Consider the following 19,160-nt stretch of genomic DNA (forward strand, 5'->3'; position numbering starts at 1 on the left):
TGGCGTTGCCGAATCTGGACGACTACTATTGGGCCGCCAACGTGGCGATGGTTTGTAAGTGGACGAGGGAGGAAGAGGGGGCGGTGTGGAAGAGGCTGGAGATGGCATCCTGTAAGGGAACGAGCCTAAAGGCGCTGGTGACGGCGCCGCTGCCGCTCTCCCAGAAAAGGTACACCACGAACCCAGTGGTAGTGGCAAGCTTAAGGATCTGGGGGCAATGGAGGCGACACAGGGGGGTGACGGGTGCCTCGGTGTGGTCCCCGATCAGGAACAACCATAGGTTTGTCCCAGGAAGGATGGACGGAGGGTTCCAGAGCTGGCATCGGGCAGGAATTAGGAGATTGAGAGATTTGTTTATTGACGGGACGTTCGTGAGCCTGGGAGCGCTGGAGGAAAAGTATAAGTTGCTCCCGGGGAATATCTTTAGATACATGCAAGTGAGGGCGTTTACGAGGCAACAGGTGAGGGAAGTTCCGCTGCTCCCGACACAGGGTATCCAGGATAGAGTGATTTCCGGGGTATGGGTCGGGGAGGGCAAAGTGTCCGAAATATATCAGGAGATAAGAGACGAGGGGGAGGCGCTGGTAGAGGAGCTGAAGGGAAAATGGGAAGATGAGCTGGGGGAGGAGATTGAGGAGGGGCTGTGGGCTGATGCCCTAAGTAGGGTAAATTCCTCGTGTGCCAGGCTTAGCCTGATACAATTCAAGGTTCTACACAGAGCACATATGACGGGAGCAAGAATGAGCAGGTTCTTCTGAGTGGAGGACAGGTGCAGGAGGTGCTTGGGCAGCCCGGCGAACCACACACATGTTCTGGTCGTGTCCGGCACTGGATGAGTACTGGAGGGGAGTGGCAAAGGTGATCTCAAAGGTGGTGAAGGTCCGGGTCAAGCCAGGCTGGGGGTTAGCGATATTTGGGGTGGCGGAAGAGCCGGGAGTGCAGGAGGCGAAAGAGGCCGATATTGTGGCCTTTGCGTCCCTGATAGCCCGGCGAAGGATCCTACTTATGTGGAAGGAAGCGAAACCCCCCGGCGTGGAGGCCTGGATAAACGACATGGCAGGGTTCATAAAGCTGGAACGAATGAAATTTGCGCTGAGAGGATCGGCTCAGGGGTTCTCCAGGCGGTGGCAACCGTTCCTTGACTACCTCGCGGAACGTTAAGGGAAAATAGATCGTCAGCAGCAGCAGCCCAGAGGGGGGGGGGCGGAGGAGCACTGAAAAACTTTTTTTTTTTGTTGTCACTTTGTTAGCTCACTATTTTATTTAAATAATGTTATTTATCAGCTATTGTGTTATTTTTATGTTGATTTGTAAAGTGGAAAATTTCTGTTTGAAAACTTTAATAAAATATACATATATTTTTTAAAAGATGTCCGGTTTTTGGTTAGCTGAACTTGAGACACTGTACTCGCAGCCTGAGGGTGAATTTAAATGTTTCTCCCAAAATCAGATTTGCTGCGTTGATTTGGTTATCTGATGCACTAATTATATCTATCAGATCTTCTGACCTGTGATAGTGTTTCGAACCAGAGTTGGGTTTTGAATTTCTTGGGAAACTGCACTTTGCTTCTGCTCCTCCCTAATTCTCTCCCTCTGTTTCTTTTTTCTGATTTTTTTTGTTTTTATCTTGCTCTGACACAGTTCTCTGCTGCAACTAACCATCTTCTGATTCAGCACTCAAATGACCAAACTAGTGTAAGCCTTGGCTCTAAGGGCCCAATGAGCAACGTAGCTAGTCCTCACTTTGACTAGTGCACACTGGATAGCAGCTAGAAGCAGAAACCCTAGCTCTTAATTTTCTTCTGCTAAAACATAGGGCGGCAACCTTCAACTCTAGAGTCACATCTTTGATATCTTAATAATTAATCAATACATGTATTTTATTTATAAGTGCAAATTATGCCTGCTACTGGAAAAAAAATGGGCAATTTCCCAAACACTTGGATTTTGCCGGATTTTTCATTTTGCTGCTTACTGATGCGACCACCAATTCACGCGAGACAGAGTTGAAGTGAACAGTGGCTTTAATCGACTAGAACAGTGCCTGCCTGCGACTGCTCTGCAAGTGAGAGGTGCCTACAGGGCAGCTGCTCTTTATGCCTGCCCTCAAGGGGGTGGAGCCAGGAGCGGAGCCCACAAGGGCACCAACATGATACATTCCGTGTAGTACAGTACAATGGTCCATAGGTGGAGCCCACGTGGGCAACAGCGTGATACAATGTAATACAGTGGTGAATGGTTAGTACAATACGTTCACCACACTTACAATGGTTTAGCTCAGGCAAATATGTTTCAAAAGGCTCTTCAGGTGAAAGAGGTTAACCAAACTCTGTTCTAAACCCAGTTAAACCATATGCATTACTCTTATTGCCTACTCTTTTAGCTCAATAGGAGAATCAAACCTGGGATATTTAATTTGTATTGCCGGAGTGATTTTTTTATTCACTAAACTGTCAGAGAATATCTCAAAGCCACATGTTTGGATCAGGATTAGGAACGATCCTATCGATATTTCATTTAGAATTATCCTTTGATGTTTCTGAATATTATTCAAAAGCATTCTATCTTTTTAAAAGTTGGCAGAGAGAAATCTAAAGTTATAATCATGTCAAAATAGTTACCACATGCTTTATTTGGAAATCACAGCTCTCCTTCAGTGCTTTCACATTTTAATAGCTTTGTCTCTAACATATAATACTGTCACTTCACCTCAACCAAGTTAATACTTCTATAGTCATTGTCTCAGTAAGTTGACTATCCTGACATTAGAAGTGTCAGAAATCTTAACAATACAAAATAATCACAATGATTCCAAAGACTATACTTTTTTAAACAAAGTAGCATTTTCCTTGTAACTAAAGTGGATGCAGTACACGGAGCTTCATAATATAGAATCCACAGGATGCATCAAAATTCCCTAACTCTGTAACCTCTTCACAGCTCTACAACCGTCCCAGAATGCTGCATTCCTCCAACTCTGACCTCTTGCACAATCCTGACTTTCTGTACCCTGCCATTGATAACCTTTACTTCAGAAGTCTGGGCCCCAAGCTCAAGGATTCCCTCCCCACATCTCCTTAGCTTCTCTAACTCTCTCTCCTCTTTTCACACTTTGATTAAAACTCACGTCTTTGACCAAGGGTTTGATCACCAGTCCCAGTCACAGAGGTTTACAGCATGAAAACAGGCCCTTCGGCCTAACTTGTCCATGCCACCCCAGTTTTTACCACCAAGCTAGTCTCAATTGCATGCATTTGGCCCATAACCCTCTGTACCCAACTTTCCTTTATAACTGTCGAAATGCTTTCTAAAAAACAAAATTGCACCCGTCTCTACTACGCCTGTGGCAGCTCGTTCCACTCACACCCTCTGTGAAAAAATTGCCCCTCTGGACCCTTTTGTATCTCTCCCCTCTTACCGTAAACTTATGCCCTCTAGTTTTAGACTCCCCTACCTTTGGGAAAAGATGCTTGTCTCATTTTTTGTTTTGATGTTGATTTTTGCCTGATTATGCTTTTGTGAATCCAGTTTTTAAAACATTTTTTTTACTCCACTCCTAAAGTTACAAAGCCAGGACCCAGGTTCGATCCCGGCCTTGGGCCACTGTCCATGTAGAGTTTGCACATTACCCTGTGTCTGCGTGTGGTAGTACCAGGTATTGCGGTACCTAAGAGGCTGATGACCATTGGTTAAACCCAGGAGTTGACCATTGGCTCTTGTTACGTAGCTCCGCCCTGACAGGCGGAGTATAAGAAACGGTGCCGTCCCAGCAGCCTTCACTTTCTGTACCGAAGCTGCTGGGGAACAAGTTCTAGTAGATTAAAGCCTTCAGTTATGAAAACACTTTGTCTTGAGTGTAATTGATCACGCATCAATATAATCTACTAGACTTAAGCTGGAAGGATGGATCTCCGAATCAAACCGGAGTGCCTTCAACTCAGCCCCCACGCGGAGAACTCGGCTGCAATATTTAAACACTGGCTGACGTGCTTTAAGGGCTACCTCGAGATGGCCGGAGGCACCCCCTCAGAAGGACAGAAAATGCACCTCCTGCGCTCAAGGGTCAGCCCTGGGATCTACACCCTTATCGAGGAGGCGGAGGACTATGATGCCGCGATCGAACTGCTAAAAGAACATTATATCCGCCCTGTAAATCAGGTCTACGCATGTCACCTGCTTGCAACTAGACGGCAAAGCCCCGGGGAATCGTTGGAAGATTTCTACTGGGCGCTATTGGTGCTGGGCCGAAACTGTAGCTGCCCGCAAGTTTCGGGGAGCGAGCACACGGAAAGTTTAATCAGGGATGCTTTCGTAGCAGGTATGAGCTCCTCAGATATCCGCCGAAGACTCCTAGAAAAGGACGCCCTGGGACTTAGAGAGGCACAGGCCCCGGCAGGGTCCATGGTCATTGCCTACAGAAACGCGCAGTCCTATGCGCCCGACCGCGCGGCGGCCCCCTGGGCTGCGTGGCACCCCGCAGCGGCAGCCCCACAGACCTTCCCCCTGACCCCGCAGGCCTGCGCTACGAGACGGCCCGCTAACGCCGCCAGGTCCCGCTGTTTCATCTGCTGGCAGGCGAATCACCCCCGCCCGCGCTGCCCGACCTGCACCGCCGCCTGCAAAGGGTGCAGCAAGAAGGGCCACTTTGTGGGGGTCTGCCAGGCCCGCGCCGTGGACGCTGTCTCCAGCGACTCCGGACCGCCGCGGCAACCCCCCCCTTCAGGCCCCGACCGGCCAGTGCTCACCGCCACCCCCCTATCCCAGGGCCACGTGCGACCCACGGGCGCAGCCATGTTGCCCCCCGGACACCATGCTGGACGGATGGGCACCGCCATTTCATCCATCCCCGCCGCCATCTTGTTCATCCCCGGACACCATGTGCGACCCATGGGTGACGCCATCTTGGATGGGGCCCCAGGCCCCCAGCACGGCCGACTACACACTGCCCGATCAGAACTCGCAACTGCTTCATCTGGCCTCGGTGACACTGGACCAAAGTCGACCCCGGACACTCACAACAGCTACAACGACGGTCTTCATCAACGGCCACAAGACGTCTTGCCTGATTGACTCTGGGAGCACGGAAAGCTTTGTTCACCCCGACACGGTAATGTGCTGTTCACTTGTAACCCACCCTGTAAACCAAAGGATCTCCCTGGCCTCCGGGTCACACACAGTGGAGATAAAGGGGTTCTGCCTAGCGAACCTCACTGTCCAAGGCAGGAAATTTGACAATTTTTGCCTGTATGTCCTGCCGCACCTCGGCGCGGCTACCCTCCTGGGGCTGGACTTCCAATGCCATTTGCAAAGCCTGACCTTTAGATTCGGCGGCCCTATACCTCCCCTTACTGTCTGCGGTCTCGCGACCCTTAAGGTCGACCCGCCTTCCCTGTTTGCGAACCTCACCCCGGATTGCAAACCCATCGCCACCAGGAGTAGGCGGTACAGTGCCCAGGACCGGACCTTCATCGGGTCAGAGGTCCAATGGCTGCTGAGGGAAGGGGTCATCGAAGCGAGCAACAGTCCCTGGAGAGCTCAATTAGTAGTGGTAAAGACCGGGGAGAAACATAGGATGGTCATTGACTACAGCCAGACCAACAATAAGTTTACACAGCTGGACTCGTACCCTCTCCCCCGTATAGCTGACCTGGTAAACAGAATCGCACAATACAAGGTCTTCTCCACGGTGGATCTCAAGTCCACCTACCACCCCTCCGTAATAGTGACCGCAAGTACACTGCCTTCGAAGCAGATGGGCGGCTCTATCAATTATTAAGAGTTCCCTTTGGTGTCACTAATGGGGTCTCGGTCTTCCAGCGTGAGATGGACCGAATGGTTGACCGGTACGGTGTACGCGCAACGTTCTCGTATCTAGATAACATCACCATCTGCGGCCATGACCAGCAGGACCACGACACCAACCTCCGCAAATTTCTCCAGACCACGAAAATCCTTAACCTGACATACAATAAGGATAAATGCGTGTTTAGCACCGACCGTCTAGCCATTCTAGGCTACGTAGTGTGAAATGAAGTATAGGCCCTGACCCTGACCGCATGCGCCCCCTTATGGAGTTCCCCCTCCCTCACTGCCCCAAGGCCCTGAAGCGCTGCCTCGGGTTTTTCAGCTATTACGCGCAGTGGGTCCCCAACTAGGCAGACAAAGCCTGACCCCTAATCCAGTCCACAACCTTCCCCCTGTCGACGGAGGCCCGCCAGGCCTTCAGCCGCATCAAAGCAGATATTGCAAAGGCCACAATGCGCGCCATCGACGAGTCCCTCCCCTTCCAGGTCGAGAGCGATGCGTCCGACGTAGCTCTGGCGGCCACCCTCAACGAAGCGGGTAGGCCCGTGGCTTTCTTCTCCCGTCCCATCCATGCTTCCGAAATTCGCCATTCCTCGGTCGAAAAAGAGGCACAAGCCATAGTAGAAGCTGTGAGACATTGGAGGCATTACCTGGCCGGCAGGAGATTCACTCTCTTCACGGACCAACGGTCGGTTGCCTTCATGTTCGATAATGCACAGCGGGGCAAGATTAAAAACGACAAGATCTTGCGGTGGAGGATAGAACTCTCCACCTTCAACTACGAGATCTTGTACCGTCCGGGTAAGCTAAACAAGCCTCCTGATGCCCTGTCCCGCGGCACTTGTGCCACTGCACAAGTGGACCGCCTCCGAGCTCTCCACGAGGACCTCTGCCACCCGGGGATCACTCGTTTCTTCCACTTCTTCAAGACCCGCAACCTGCCCTACTCCATCGAGGAGGTCAGGACAGCCACCAGGGACTGCCAAATATGCGCGGAGTGCAAACCGCACTTCTACCGACCAGAGAAAGCGCACCTGATAAAGGCTTCCCGTCCCTTTGAACGCCTCAGCATGGATTTCAAAGGCCCCCTCCCCTCCACCGACCGCAACACGTACTTCCTGAATGTGATTGAGGAGTACTCCCGGTTCCCATTCGCCATCCCCTGCTCCGACATGACCGCAACCACCGTCATCAAGGCCCTCCATAGCATCTTTGCACTGTTCGGGTTCCCCGCTTACATACACAGTGATAGGGGGTCCTCCTTTATGAGCGACGAACTGCATTAATTCCTGCTCAGCAAGGGCATTGCCTCGAGCAGGACGACCAGTTACAACCCCCGGGGGAACGGACAGGTAGAGAGGGAGAACGGAACGGTCTGGAAGACCGTCCTACTGGCCCTACTGTCCAGGAACCTCCCAGTCTCCCGCTGGCAAGAAGTCCTCCTGGATGCCCTCCACGCCATCCGGTCGCTGCTCTGTACAACCACAAATCAGACACCACATGAACGTCTCCTTGTTTTCCCCAGGAAGTCCTCCTCCGGGACCTCACTCCCAACCTGGCTAGTGACACCCGGACCCATCCTGCTTCGGAAGCACGTGCGGGCGCACAAGTCGGACCCGTTGGTCGAGAGGATCCACCTGCTGCACGCTAACCCCCAGTACGCCTACGTGGCGTTCCCTGACGGCCGGCAAGATACGGTCTCCCTACGGGACCTGGCGCCCGCCGGAACCCCACGTGCACTCAAACCATTACCCCCACCCCCCACAGCACCTCACTGGAGGGTCAGTACTCCCGCCGCTCCTGCCTAAGCCCGCCCACCCACCGATGCCCCCTACAGGCCCCCCCCCCCGTGTCAACCGTTTGCCCCAACAGCGCCGCCTAGGGGTGACGAAGCTGCCTGGGAGGCCGAAACCACGCACCCGGAGTCACAACCACCGGGACCCCCACCAGAATTACCACCGAAGCCCAGACGCTCCAGAAGGAGAACCAGGCCACCCGATCAACTGATTGCTTCGCTGGGACTTTAACTGTGAACTAACACTTTGTAAATATCCTCGACAGCACGGTACCTCCATACCTGATCATACCATGTTAAAGGCGACTGTTACCACTGGCCACCACCCCCACCGGACTCTTTTTTTAAACAGGGGTGAATGTGGTAGTACCAGGTATTGCGGTACCTAAGAGGCTGATGACCATTGGTTAAACCCAGGAGTTGACCATTGGTTCTTGTTACATAGCTCCGCCCTGACAGGTGGAGTATAAGAAATGGTGACGTCCCAGCAGCCTTCACTTTCTGTACCGAAGCTGCTGGGGAACAAGTTCTAGCAGATTAAAGCCTTCAGTTATGAAATCACTTCATCTTGAGTGTAATTGATCGCGCATCACTGCGTGGGCCTCACCCACACAACCCAAAAGATGTGCAGGTTAGGTGGATTGGCCATGCTAAATTGCCCTTTAATTGGAAAAAAAATAATTGGGTACTCTAAATTTTTTTTTTTAATTATGAAGCCAATGCGCAGAGTGGATGGGGCAAGCCCTTAATCCACTTCATTTCTTGCTCCAAAAACCAATTCAAATTCAAATTGAATCCAATTCAAGGTCTCCACAAGAGAGACATACAAGATCCAAGCTGACAAGAAAAGGCATTGCACCTCATTTTGGGCTTTATCTGATGCTTGATCTTAATCCAAAGGTTGAGTAATAGGTACCAGACAGATGCGAGTTAATGGAAACTACCATCACTGCAGGTGCACTCATGAAGCTGCTGGAAATGCACTATTCTCAATGACATTGTTAAAATAACAGTAGCAAAAATGTGCGTAAACCTTGAAGTTCAATGTTCATTTGAAGCCTACTTGTGACAATAAACGATTTTTATTTCATTTCATTTCATTACTGTTTAAACCTTGGTTAATGGGAGTGTCAAATAGTCTCTTTGCATGCACATATTAACAATTTATTGCACAGCTCATTGACTGATTGTTGTTAATATTCATTTTTATGGTTTATTAGCAGCGAAATCTGGTTGGTCACAGCCACCTCCTGCTGTTCCACCGCGACCGCCAATTGCCAAGGTAAGGCGCAGTGCTATCATACAAACACAAAACGTGTTAAGCTATTCACTATGTAAAAAGAAATCCGTAATAATTAAACTGACAAAGGGGTGGGGGGAAAGCGGGGTGTGGGTGGATGAAATTGGAATTGCAAAGTGATACACGATCAATTATTGCGAAAGCGAGATTAGAGAATACTCGAAGGCTTTATTAGACCAAGATGTGTTCCCCAGCAGCTTGTAACAGAAAATGGCTGCAGCCAGGGATGAACACCTCTTTATACCGTCCACTGGGTGGAGCCAGCAGACAGGGATTTACCCACGTATCTCTAATACAGTAGTACCTCCAACACAGGTACCGTAATACATATAATACGGTCTACCACATTCACCCCCTGTTGAAAAAAATAGTCCGGCGGGGGTGATGGCCAAGCCTTTAACAATAACAACCACAGTAACAATTACAACGAAGAAATCAATCGATCGGGGGCCTTGATGGTCCTCTGCGACCGTTGCAGTCTCGGTGGTGATGCAGGCACCGACTCAGGCATTTTCAACTCCGGGAGCGTGCAGTCCTCTGCTTCGTTACCTCCAGGTGGAACCAGTGGGAGGACGGATCCTCCTGGGGCGGGGTCTGCGGTGAGGTGCGCTGGTCGGGAAGTGGGTGGAGCAGAGAAGAATGGTTCGGGTGGAGGGGTTGGAGAGGGGGCCGTGGGTGGTGATCCAGCGGGTGCCAGATCCCGGAGGGAGACCGTGTCCTGGCATCCGTTGGGGCGTGCCACGTAGGTGTACTGCGGGTTAGCATGAAGAAAGTGGACCCTCTCGACCAACGGGTCAGACTTATGGGTCCACGCATGTCTCCGGAGCAGGACGGGTCCAGGAGCTGCCAGCCATGTTGGGAGTGATGTCCCGGAGGTGGACTTCCTGGGAAAAACAAGAAGGGGGGTTTCATTAGTTGTGGTACACAGGAGTCACCGTATGGAATGGAGTGCATCGGGGAGGACCTCCTGCCAGCGGGAGACCGGGAGATTTCTAGAATACAGGGCCAGCAGAACGGCCTTCTAGACGGTCCCGCTCTCCCTCTCCACCTGCCCGTTTCCCCGTAGCTGGTTGTCCTGCTTGAGGCAATGCCCTTGCTGAGCAGGAATTGACGCAGCTCGTCACTCATAAAGGAGGACCCCCTATCGCTGTGTACGTAGGTGGGGAAACCGAACAGTGTGAATATACTGTGGAGGGCTTTAACGCCGGTGGCAGCAGTCATGTCGGGACAGGGGATGGCGAAGGGGAACTGGGAGAACTCATCGACCACGTTCAGGAAGTACGTGTTGCGGTCAGTGGAGGGGAGGGGCCCTTTGAAGTCCATACTGAGGCTCTCAAAGAGGCGGGAGGACTTCACCAGGCGTGCTTTATCTGGCCGGTAGAAGTGCGGCTTGCGCTCTGCGCAGATTTGGCAGTTTCTGGTGATGGTCCTGACCTCCTCTATGGAGTAGGACAGGTTGCGGGTTTTGATGAAGTGGAAGAACCGGGTGACCCCCCGGGTGGCAGAGGTCATCGTATAGGATCCTGAGTCGGTCCACTTGTGCCCTGGCATATGTACCGCGGGATAGGGCGTCAGGAGGCTCGTTTAGCTTCCCGGGACGATACAAGATCTCATAATTGAAGTTGGAGAGCTCGATCCTCCACCTCAGGATCTTATCGTTTTTTATCTTGCCCCGCTGCGTATTACTAAACGTGAAGGCAACTGACCGTTGGTCAGTGAGGAGAGTAAATCTCCTGCCAGCCAGGTAATGCCTCCAATGCCGCACAGCTTCTACAATGGCCTGGGCCTCCTTTTCGACAGAGGAGTGTCGGATTTCAGAGGCATGGAGGGTGCGGGAAAAGAAGGTCACCGGCCTGCCCTCCCGGTTGAGGGTGGCCACCAGAGCTACGCCCGATGCGTCGCTCTCGACCCGGAAGGGGAGGGACTCATCGACAGTGTGCAACGTAGCCTTTGCGATGCCCGCCTTGATGCGGTTGAAGGCCTGGTGGGCCTCAGCCGACAGGGGAAAAACTGTGGATTGGATTAGTGGGCGGGCCTTGTCCGCGTAATTGGGGACCCACTGGGCGTAATAAGAGAAAAACCTCAAGCATCGTTTCAGGGCCTTGGGCAATGGGGAAGAGGGAACTCCATAATGGGGCACATGCGGTCGGGGTCGGGCCCTATTACTCCATTCTGCACTACGTAGCCAAGGATGGCCAGGCAATCGGTGCTGAACACGCATTTCTCCTTGTTATAAGTGAGATTAAGGAGTTTGGCAGTATGGAGGAATTTGCGGAGGTTGGCGTCGTGGTCCTGCTGATCGCGGCCGCAGATGGTGACGTTATCTCGGTACGGGAAGGTGGCCGGCAATCCGTACCGGTCAACCATTCGGTCCATCTTCCATTGGAAGACCGAGACCCCGTTAGTGACACCGAAGGGGACCCTAAGGAAGTTAAAGAGCCAGCCATCTGCTTCGAAAGCAGTGTATTGGCGGTCGTCCGGGCGGATGGGAGCTGGTGGAGGCAGACTTTAGGTCCACTGTGGAGAAGACCCAGTACTGTGCAATCTGATTGACCATGTTTGATATGCGTGGGAGGGGGTACGCGTCGAGCTGCGTGTACCGGTTGATGGTCTGACTGTAGTCAATGACCATTCTGTGCTTCTCCCCGGTCTTTACAACTACCACTTGGGCTCTCCAGGGGCTGTTGCTGGCCTCAATGATGCCTTCCTGAAGCAGCCGTTGGACCTCCGACCTAATATAGATCCTGTCCTGGATACTGTACTGTCTGCTCCTGGTAGCGACGGGTTTGCAATCCGGGGTGAGGTTCGCAAACAGGGAAGGCGGGTGGACCTTAAGGGTCGTGAGGCCGCAGACGGCGAGGGGGGGTATGGGTCCGCCGAATTTAAAGTCGGGCTCTGGAGGTGGCACTGGAGGTCCAGGCCCAGGAGTGCGGCAGTGCAGAGGTGGGGGAGGATGTAGAGCCGGAAGTTGTTAAACTCTACGCCCTGGATAGTGAGGTTCGCAATGCAGTATCCCCGGATTTCCACAGAATGGGATCCGGAGGCCAGGGAGACTTTCTGCTTAACGGGGTGTACCGTGAGGGAGCAGGGTCTTACCATGGTGGGGTGAACAAAGCTCTCTGTGCTCCCGGAGTTGAAAAGGCAAGACGTCTTGTGCCCGTTCAGTTCCACCATCATCGTCGCGGTCGTGAGGTTCTGTCGCCGAGACTGGTCCAGAGTAATGGAGGCGAGACGTGGCAGATGCTGGGAGGCCCCGGGTTGAACAGCGGTGAAGGAGTCACAGCAGGGGATAAACGGCCAGTCGGGTCGGGGTCCTGCGGCGCCGCCCAAGGTGGCCGCCCCGCCCAAGGTGGCCGCCCCCATGGGTCGCACATGGCAGTCGGTGGACAAGATGGCGCCGCACGCGGCTTGCAAGGGGGAGAATGGCGGCGGGACCGGGTCGCCCACGGGGTGTGCGGAGACGGCGGCGGCCGACCAGGCTTGGCATACCGCCACAAAGTGCCCCTTCTTACCGTATCCTTTGCACGTCGCTGATCCGGCCAGGCAGCGTTGCCGGGGGTGTTTGGTCTGCCCACAAAAGTAGCATCTGGGCCCCCCGGGGTTGACCGGCTGCTGCGCGGCGCAGGCTTGCGGTGAATTGGAGGATGAGGTCGGGTCGGAAGCAGGTGGGGTCCACGCTGTGCATGGAGGTGCCGCACTGCCGGGGGCGTAAGCTTGGACGTTACGGGAGGCCAACTCTAAAGAGTTCGCGAGTCTCCCAGCCTCCTTAAGATCTAGTGTATCTCCTTCTAACAGCCGCCGGTGGATCTGTGTGACAGCATGCCTGCGATGAAGGCGTCCCGAATTCAGAGTTCAGTATGCTCGGTAGCCGAAACTTGCCGACAGTCGCAGTTCCTACCAAGGACTAGCAGGGCGCGGTAGAAGTTGTCCAGGGATTCCCACGGGATTTGGCATCTGGTGGCCAGAAGATGTCTAGCATATACTTGGTTCACCGGGCAAATAGAATGCCCTTTCAGCAGTGCCATAGTTTCAGTGTAGTTAGGCGCGTCCCTGATGAGTGGAAACATTTTGGGACTCGCCCTCGAGTAGAGGATCTGTAACTTTTGGTCCTCCGTGGGTGGGTGTGTGGACATCCTGATGTAGCTCTGGAAGCAAGCCAGCCAGTGATCAAAGGTGGCCGAAGCGTTTGCCGCGTGGGGGCTCAGTTGCAGACGATCCGGCTTGATGCGGAGCTCCATCTTTCAATATCTTGTCTAAGAAATTGATGCACGATCAATTATTGCGAAAGCGAGATTAGAGAATAATCAAAGGCTTTATTAGACGAGATGTGTTCCTGATGCACTAAGCGTCAAGAACCACAAAGACATGTGAGACTTTAACCAAGGCTTTACTACACTACATAGGAAGCTTACCTGACACAGACGATCCCAGACAAAATGGGTCAGGTCTCAGAAGCTGGGTCTTATACCCAACCCCCGGGGGAGTGGCCAAGGCGGAGCTCTCCGTGGCCAGGTCAGGTTACATACAGGTGACCGAAGCTCTACAGAGCTACAGTACAATACACAGTACAATACACAGGATTACAGGGCCACGTTACACACAACTATTATATAACTATGTACAATGCTAGGGAAGTACAGTGGTGTATCACCACATTCAGCCCTTGTTTAGAAGGAAGTCCGGGGTGAAAATATCGAGTAGCAAACACAGTGAACAAACAGGGAGTAACGAACAGAGTCCATCAGGAGGTTCCGTGTCGTCAGAGGTCGAGACGAACGATGGGTTTGGTCGATCTCTTTGAACGTCAGAGCTGCAGCGCTGAGGTAGTGTCCGGCGGTATCCGTGCGGTCGGTGGTGCTGGGTCGCGAGGCGGCATGACGTCCCCCATCGCTTCGGCTGGCTTGAGGCGAAACTGTGGGATGACAGCGGCTGGCACGGAGTAGTAACAGGCCGCGGGATCGACGGGAGCAGAGAGGGAGCGGGGTGGAGGTTGCAGGGCGGGGGCGGCAGGGGCTCCAGAGGGGGCCAGGTCCTTGATGGAGACGGTCTCCTCACGCCCGTCGGGGTATGCGTACTGTGGGTTGGCATGGAGGAGACGGACTCTCTCCACCAGGGGCTCCGCCTTAGAGGTCCGCACGTGCTTGCGGAGCAGGACGTCTCCCGGGAACAGGAGCCAGGACGGAAGCGATGTCATGGATGCCGATCTCCTGGAGAAGAGAAACATCCGCTCATGAGGGGTAGCATTCGTTGCAGTGCACAAAAGGGACCGGATGGAGTGGAGTGCGGCAGGGAGGGCCTCCTGCCAACAGGAGACTGGTAGGCCTTTGGACTTAAGGGCAGAGGTAATTATGTAGTGCCCGCAGTCGGTCATCCTGTGCGTTCGCACAAGTACTACGGGACAGGGCATCAGGAGGATCATTGAGCTTACCTGGCCGGTATAAGATACTATAATTGTAGGTGGAGAGTTCGATCCTCCACCGTAATATCTTATCATTTTTGATTTTAGCTCGTTGTTTGTTGTCGAACATGAACGCAACTGATCGTTGGTCAGTAACGAGGGTAAATGGTTTTCCGGCCAGGTAGTGCCTCCAGTGCCGGACATCTTCCACTATGGCCTGTGCCTCCTTCTCAACAGAGGAGTGGCGGATCTCGGGGCCTTGGAGTGTACGGGAAAAGAAGGCGATGGGCCTGCCCGCCTGGTTGAGGGTGGCACCCAGGGCAAAGTCGGAGGCATCGCTCTCGACTTGGAATGGTGCAGACTCATCTATCGCATGCATGGCGGCTTTGGCGATAGCGGTTTTTAGGAGGTGGAAGGCCTGGCAGGCCTCGGGCTGGAGGGGGAATGAGGGGGAACGGAGGAGGGGTCGGGTCTTGCCAGCGTACTCGGGCACCCACTGGGCATAGTAGGTAAAGAACCCGAGGCATCGCCTCAGTTCTTTGGGGCAGGTGGGAATGGGGAGTTCAAGAAGGGGGCGCAGACGGTCGCGATCGGGGCCGAGGACACCGTTCTCCACCACGTAGCCGAGTATGGCGAGGCGGGTGGTGCCAAAAACACATTTTGCCTCGTTGTACGTGAGATTGAGGCGTTTGGCAGTTTGGAGGAATTTAGTGAGGTTGATGTCATGGTCCTGCTGGTTGTGGCCGCAGATGGTGATGTTGTCCAGATACGGGAAGGTAGCCCGCAGTCTGTTCTGGTCCACCATTCGGTCCATCTTCCGTTGGAAGACCGAGACTCCATTGGTGACGCCAAAGGGTACCCTAAGAAAGTGGTAGAGGCGGCCGTCCGCCTCGAAGGCCGTGACGTTACGGTCCTCCGGGCGGATAGGGAGCTGGTGGTAGGCGGATTTCAAGTCTATGGTGGAGAACACCCAGTACTGTGCAATCCGGTTGACCATGTCAGATATGCGGGGGAGGGGATACGCCCCAGCAGCTCGTAACAGAAAATGGCTGCAGCCGGGGATGAACACCTCTTTATACCGTCCACTGGGCGGAGCCAGCAGACAGGGATTTACCCACGTATCTCTAATACAGTAGTACCTCCAACACAGGTACCGTAATACAGATCATACGGTCTACCACACAAAGTGAGTTCTTCTGTATAAAGGGGGATGTAACAATTTTTCTTTGTTCTTTAGAGGGATACGGACCCAGGAAGTGTAGAAAATTGTAGTTTAGTCGGGCAGCATGGTCGGCACGGGCTTGGAGGGTCGAAGGGCCTGTTCCTGTGCTATACATTTCTTTGTTCTTTGTTTGTAATTGTTCGGCAGTCCCAGAAGAAGAGCTCTGTGGGCCGGTGTGATGTTTGCACAGTGCGTGTCTCAAGATGCAAAAGCAGCTGCCACAGTTTAGCCATGGGAATAAAGACCTGATTTAGAGAACTGAGAATGTGTCCAGGTGCTATTTCCTGTTTTACGTCTTGTTTTTAAACAAACATCCTGTGTGATGTGTTGGGAACAAGAAGTATCAAAGAATAGGACAGTGGTCAAGGCACGTTAAAACGCTCAAAGGGGAAAATTGACTGTACAGTTCCGAGATTTGTTTATTAAATGGCTGTGCATGGTGCAGTGATTATTGCAGCATCATCATGTGCTGCTGACCCCTGACCTTGCTTGCTCGGCTGAGAAGGGCTGAATGCAGACCTGTCAAATCCTCATGATAGGGAGGTGACATAAGGATGGATGACCAGGAGGTGACTCCTGCGCACCTCTCTGCATCAGGCTCCGAGTACATTAACTGTTGTCCTCTTAATTGTCAGTAGTCAAAAATATTGAGGAGCTTGGAGGGGAGAGGGCCATACATGCTCACACATCAAATATTCTTTTTTGTAGCAATACTGTGGAACTATCTCTTTTGAGGTGTTTGACAGGGTTGTACTTGAGAATGACACCCGACCCAAGGCAAATTATCCTGTTGGGATTCACGGAGTTCTTAAGTCACCAGAAAGCAAGCAGTACCCATATTACTGGTTTTACAAACCAGTTCACAAAGGGAAGACTGAGCAAATTGTTGCAAAAATAAAATCTGCAACCTTGGAAGGCTGTTGAGTGCAGTCAGAAAACTTTCCTTGACATCTTTTTGCAGATTTCTCCCATTCCTGCCAAAGCTGAGGGCAGTAATGTATCTGCCAAACAGCAAGACAAGGTTCAACAGCCAAATTTTGCAGATTTCAGCAAGTTCAGTGACCAGGTAAGCAAAATCAAATGAATTCCATCTGCTGTATTCAGATTCATTCTGGAGATGCATATTCATCTTTGTACTTTGTGGAGAGTGTTATGGGCGAGGCGTTTTCAGAACCCCAAAATGTATCATGGAGTCAAAACAACCTCCCCCTTTAATGTTATTGTTGCTTTTCCGAGCACACGGCTTGTTCTCCAGGTGTGATATTACAATTATGGACACGTGGGTCTTTAAACACAAAACAATGCTTATTCCATGAACTCAACTTAACCTCTTAAATAAACATTGGATCTCTTAACACCCCTTACTTCAAAGGTAACCCCGAAAATATTACAAGACTAAATAATCCTTCAGTTATTCCTTTCAACATCCAAGAGAGACTTAACACCTTTAAACAGAAACACATCAGGTTAAAGGCTTTATTATTATGAGTTTAAATCACCCAAATGATCCAGAGATGGTCTTTCATGGCAGAAATCACAGCAGATCCAGCTCACTGCAAACACAGACACACACCCAAGCTCTTTTCCTCAAAACTGAAACTTCAAAATGTCTGAACTGAGCTCAGCTCCACCCACTCTTTGACATCACTGTTTTCTTAAAGGCACATTGCTTAAACATCCATTTCTTAAAGGTACTCTCACATGACACCTCCCCCCAAGAAAAAAAAAACCCATCAACTTCAATATGGTTTCATTTTTCACTTTTGCACCATCCACTAAAAAATGCACAGAGTAACTATACATTTTCATTTAAGGAAAACAACACACTCAAACAGGTATAATAATATAGTCCATTTTTCTTTGTTCTTCTTCCTCCAACCAAAAACCTTCTCAATTGATTACATTCGTGACAAAGCATCGGCTATCACATTTTCCCGTCCTGCCACATGTACTATTTTTAAATGAAATGGCTGTAACAATAAACTCCAGCGAAACAGCCTTGCATTGTTATTCCGGAATCGCTCCAAAAACGTCAAAGGATTATGATCAGTTTGTATAATGGTGTCAGATGGATTGCTGGTCACATAAATGAGAAAATGTTGCAAAGCCAGCACCAAATTCAAGGTCTCCTTCTCAATCGTCGAATACTTTTATCTGGTGAGAATTCAGTTTCTTTGAAAAATAACCAACAGTCCGCTCTAGCCCTTCGTCGTCGTCTTGTAGAAGCACCGCATCAACAGCCATTTTGAATGGTTTGGTATAATTTGGGATGGTTAACACAGCCTTCAGGCCGTCAAATACCTGTTGACTCTCCGCTGTCCCCTGGAATTTGTTACGCTTCTTCAGCAAGTCCGTCAGTGGAGCGACCACACAGCTAACATTTGGTACAAATCTCCGGTAAAATCCACTCATACCAAGAAATCGCATTATTTCCCGTTGTGTTGAGGGTATCGGAAACTCCCCAATAACTTTTGTTTTCACATCCCGTGGGACCAGTCGATCCTGTCCGATTGTATGGCCAAGGAAAGTGACTTGGGCTTTTCCAAATTCACTTTTGGCTAGGTTTATCACCAAACCCGTGTCCTGAAGTCGATCGAATAACTCCCTCAGATGTTTTAAATGTTCTTTCCATGTCTGGCTGAAAACTACCAGATCGTCGATGTATACCGCACAATTGCGTAATCCTGAAACGGCTATTAGTTAACCGTTGAAGTGTTGCTGGGGCGTTTTTCATGCCAAAGAACTGGTATATACCATCTGGAATTACAAAAGCTGAAATCTCCTTTGCCCTTTCAGATAAAGGTACTTGCCAGTAACCTTTCAGTAAATCCAATTTGGAAATAAAAGCAGATTGTCCCACTTTCTCAATGCAATCCTCCAAACGTGGGATAGGATAAGAGTCCCTTCTTGTAACTGCATTCACCTTTCGATAGTCCACACACAACCGTTGGGTGCCGTCTGATTTAGGTACCATCACTATGGGTGAGCTCCATTGGCTGCAACCCACTTCAATTATGCCATTCTTCAGCATTCTCTCAATCTCTCTGTTAACCTGTGCCAATTTTAAAGGATTAAGTCTATATAGATGTTGTTTGATAGGAACAGCATTTCCCACATCCACATCATGTATAGCCATTTTAGTACTTCCCAATTTATCTCTACAAACATGCCCATGTGATATCAATAACTCTTTAGGTCAGTTTGTTTTTCCTCTGGAAGGTAACTTAACAATTCATCCCAATTTTTAAGAACATCCTCATTTTCCAATTTAATTTGAGGTATGTCAAATTCACAGTCATCTGGATTTGGTTCGTCACTTTGAGTTAGAACCATTAAAACCTCCTTTTTCTCTCCTTCCCTTTCGAAGTACCTTTTCAGCATATTCACATGACACACACTCAGTGAGTCTTCCTTCTATCTGGTGTTTTTACCTGTTATGGGCGAGGTGTTTTCAGAACCCCAAAATGTATCATGGAGTTCAACCAACTCCCCCTTTAATGTATTTGTTGTTTTTACTAGCACACAGCTTGTTACCTACGTGTGGGGTTACAATTATGGACACGTGGGTTTTTAAACACAAAAACATGTTTATTCCATGAACTCAACTTAACATCTTAAATAAACATTGGATCTCTTAACA

General features: G+C 51.0%; 1 protein-coding gene across 4 annotated transcripts in view; it reads left to right on the top strand.

The window, feature by feature from the left end:
- reps2 (RALBP1 associated Eps domain containing 2) overlaps positions 1–19,160 on the top strand; it is a 319,465-nt gene that overhangs the window by 253,164 nt on the left and 47,141 nt on the right. For 3 of the 4 annotated variants that reach the window (XM_072514142.1, XM_072514143.1, XM_072514144.1), the window contains exons 14-15: positions 8,821–8,882; positions 16,482–16,586. In XM_072514142.1, coding sequence (XP_072370243.1) covers positions 8,821–8,882; positions 16,482–16,586 — 167 coding nt within the window. The remainder of the gene's footprint in view (positions 1–8,820; positions 8,883–16,481; positions 16,587–19,160) is intronic. The other variant, XM_072514145.1, reaches the window with a different exon arrangement.

The sequence above is a fragment of the Scyliorhinus torazame genome, chromosome 8 (assembly GCF_047496885.1).
Source record: "Scyliorhinus torazame isolate Kashiwa2021f chromosome 8, sScyTor2.1, whole genome shotgun sequence".
NCBI lineage: Eukaryota > Metazoa > Chordata > Chondrichthyes > Carcharhiniformes > Scyliorhinidae > Scyliorhinus > Scyliorhinus torazame.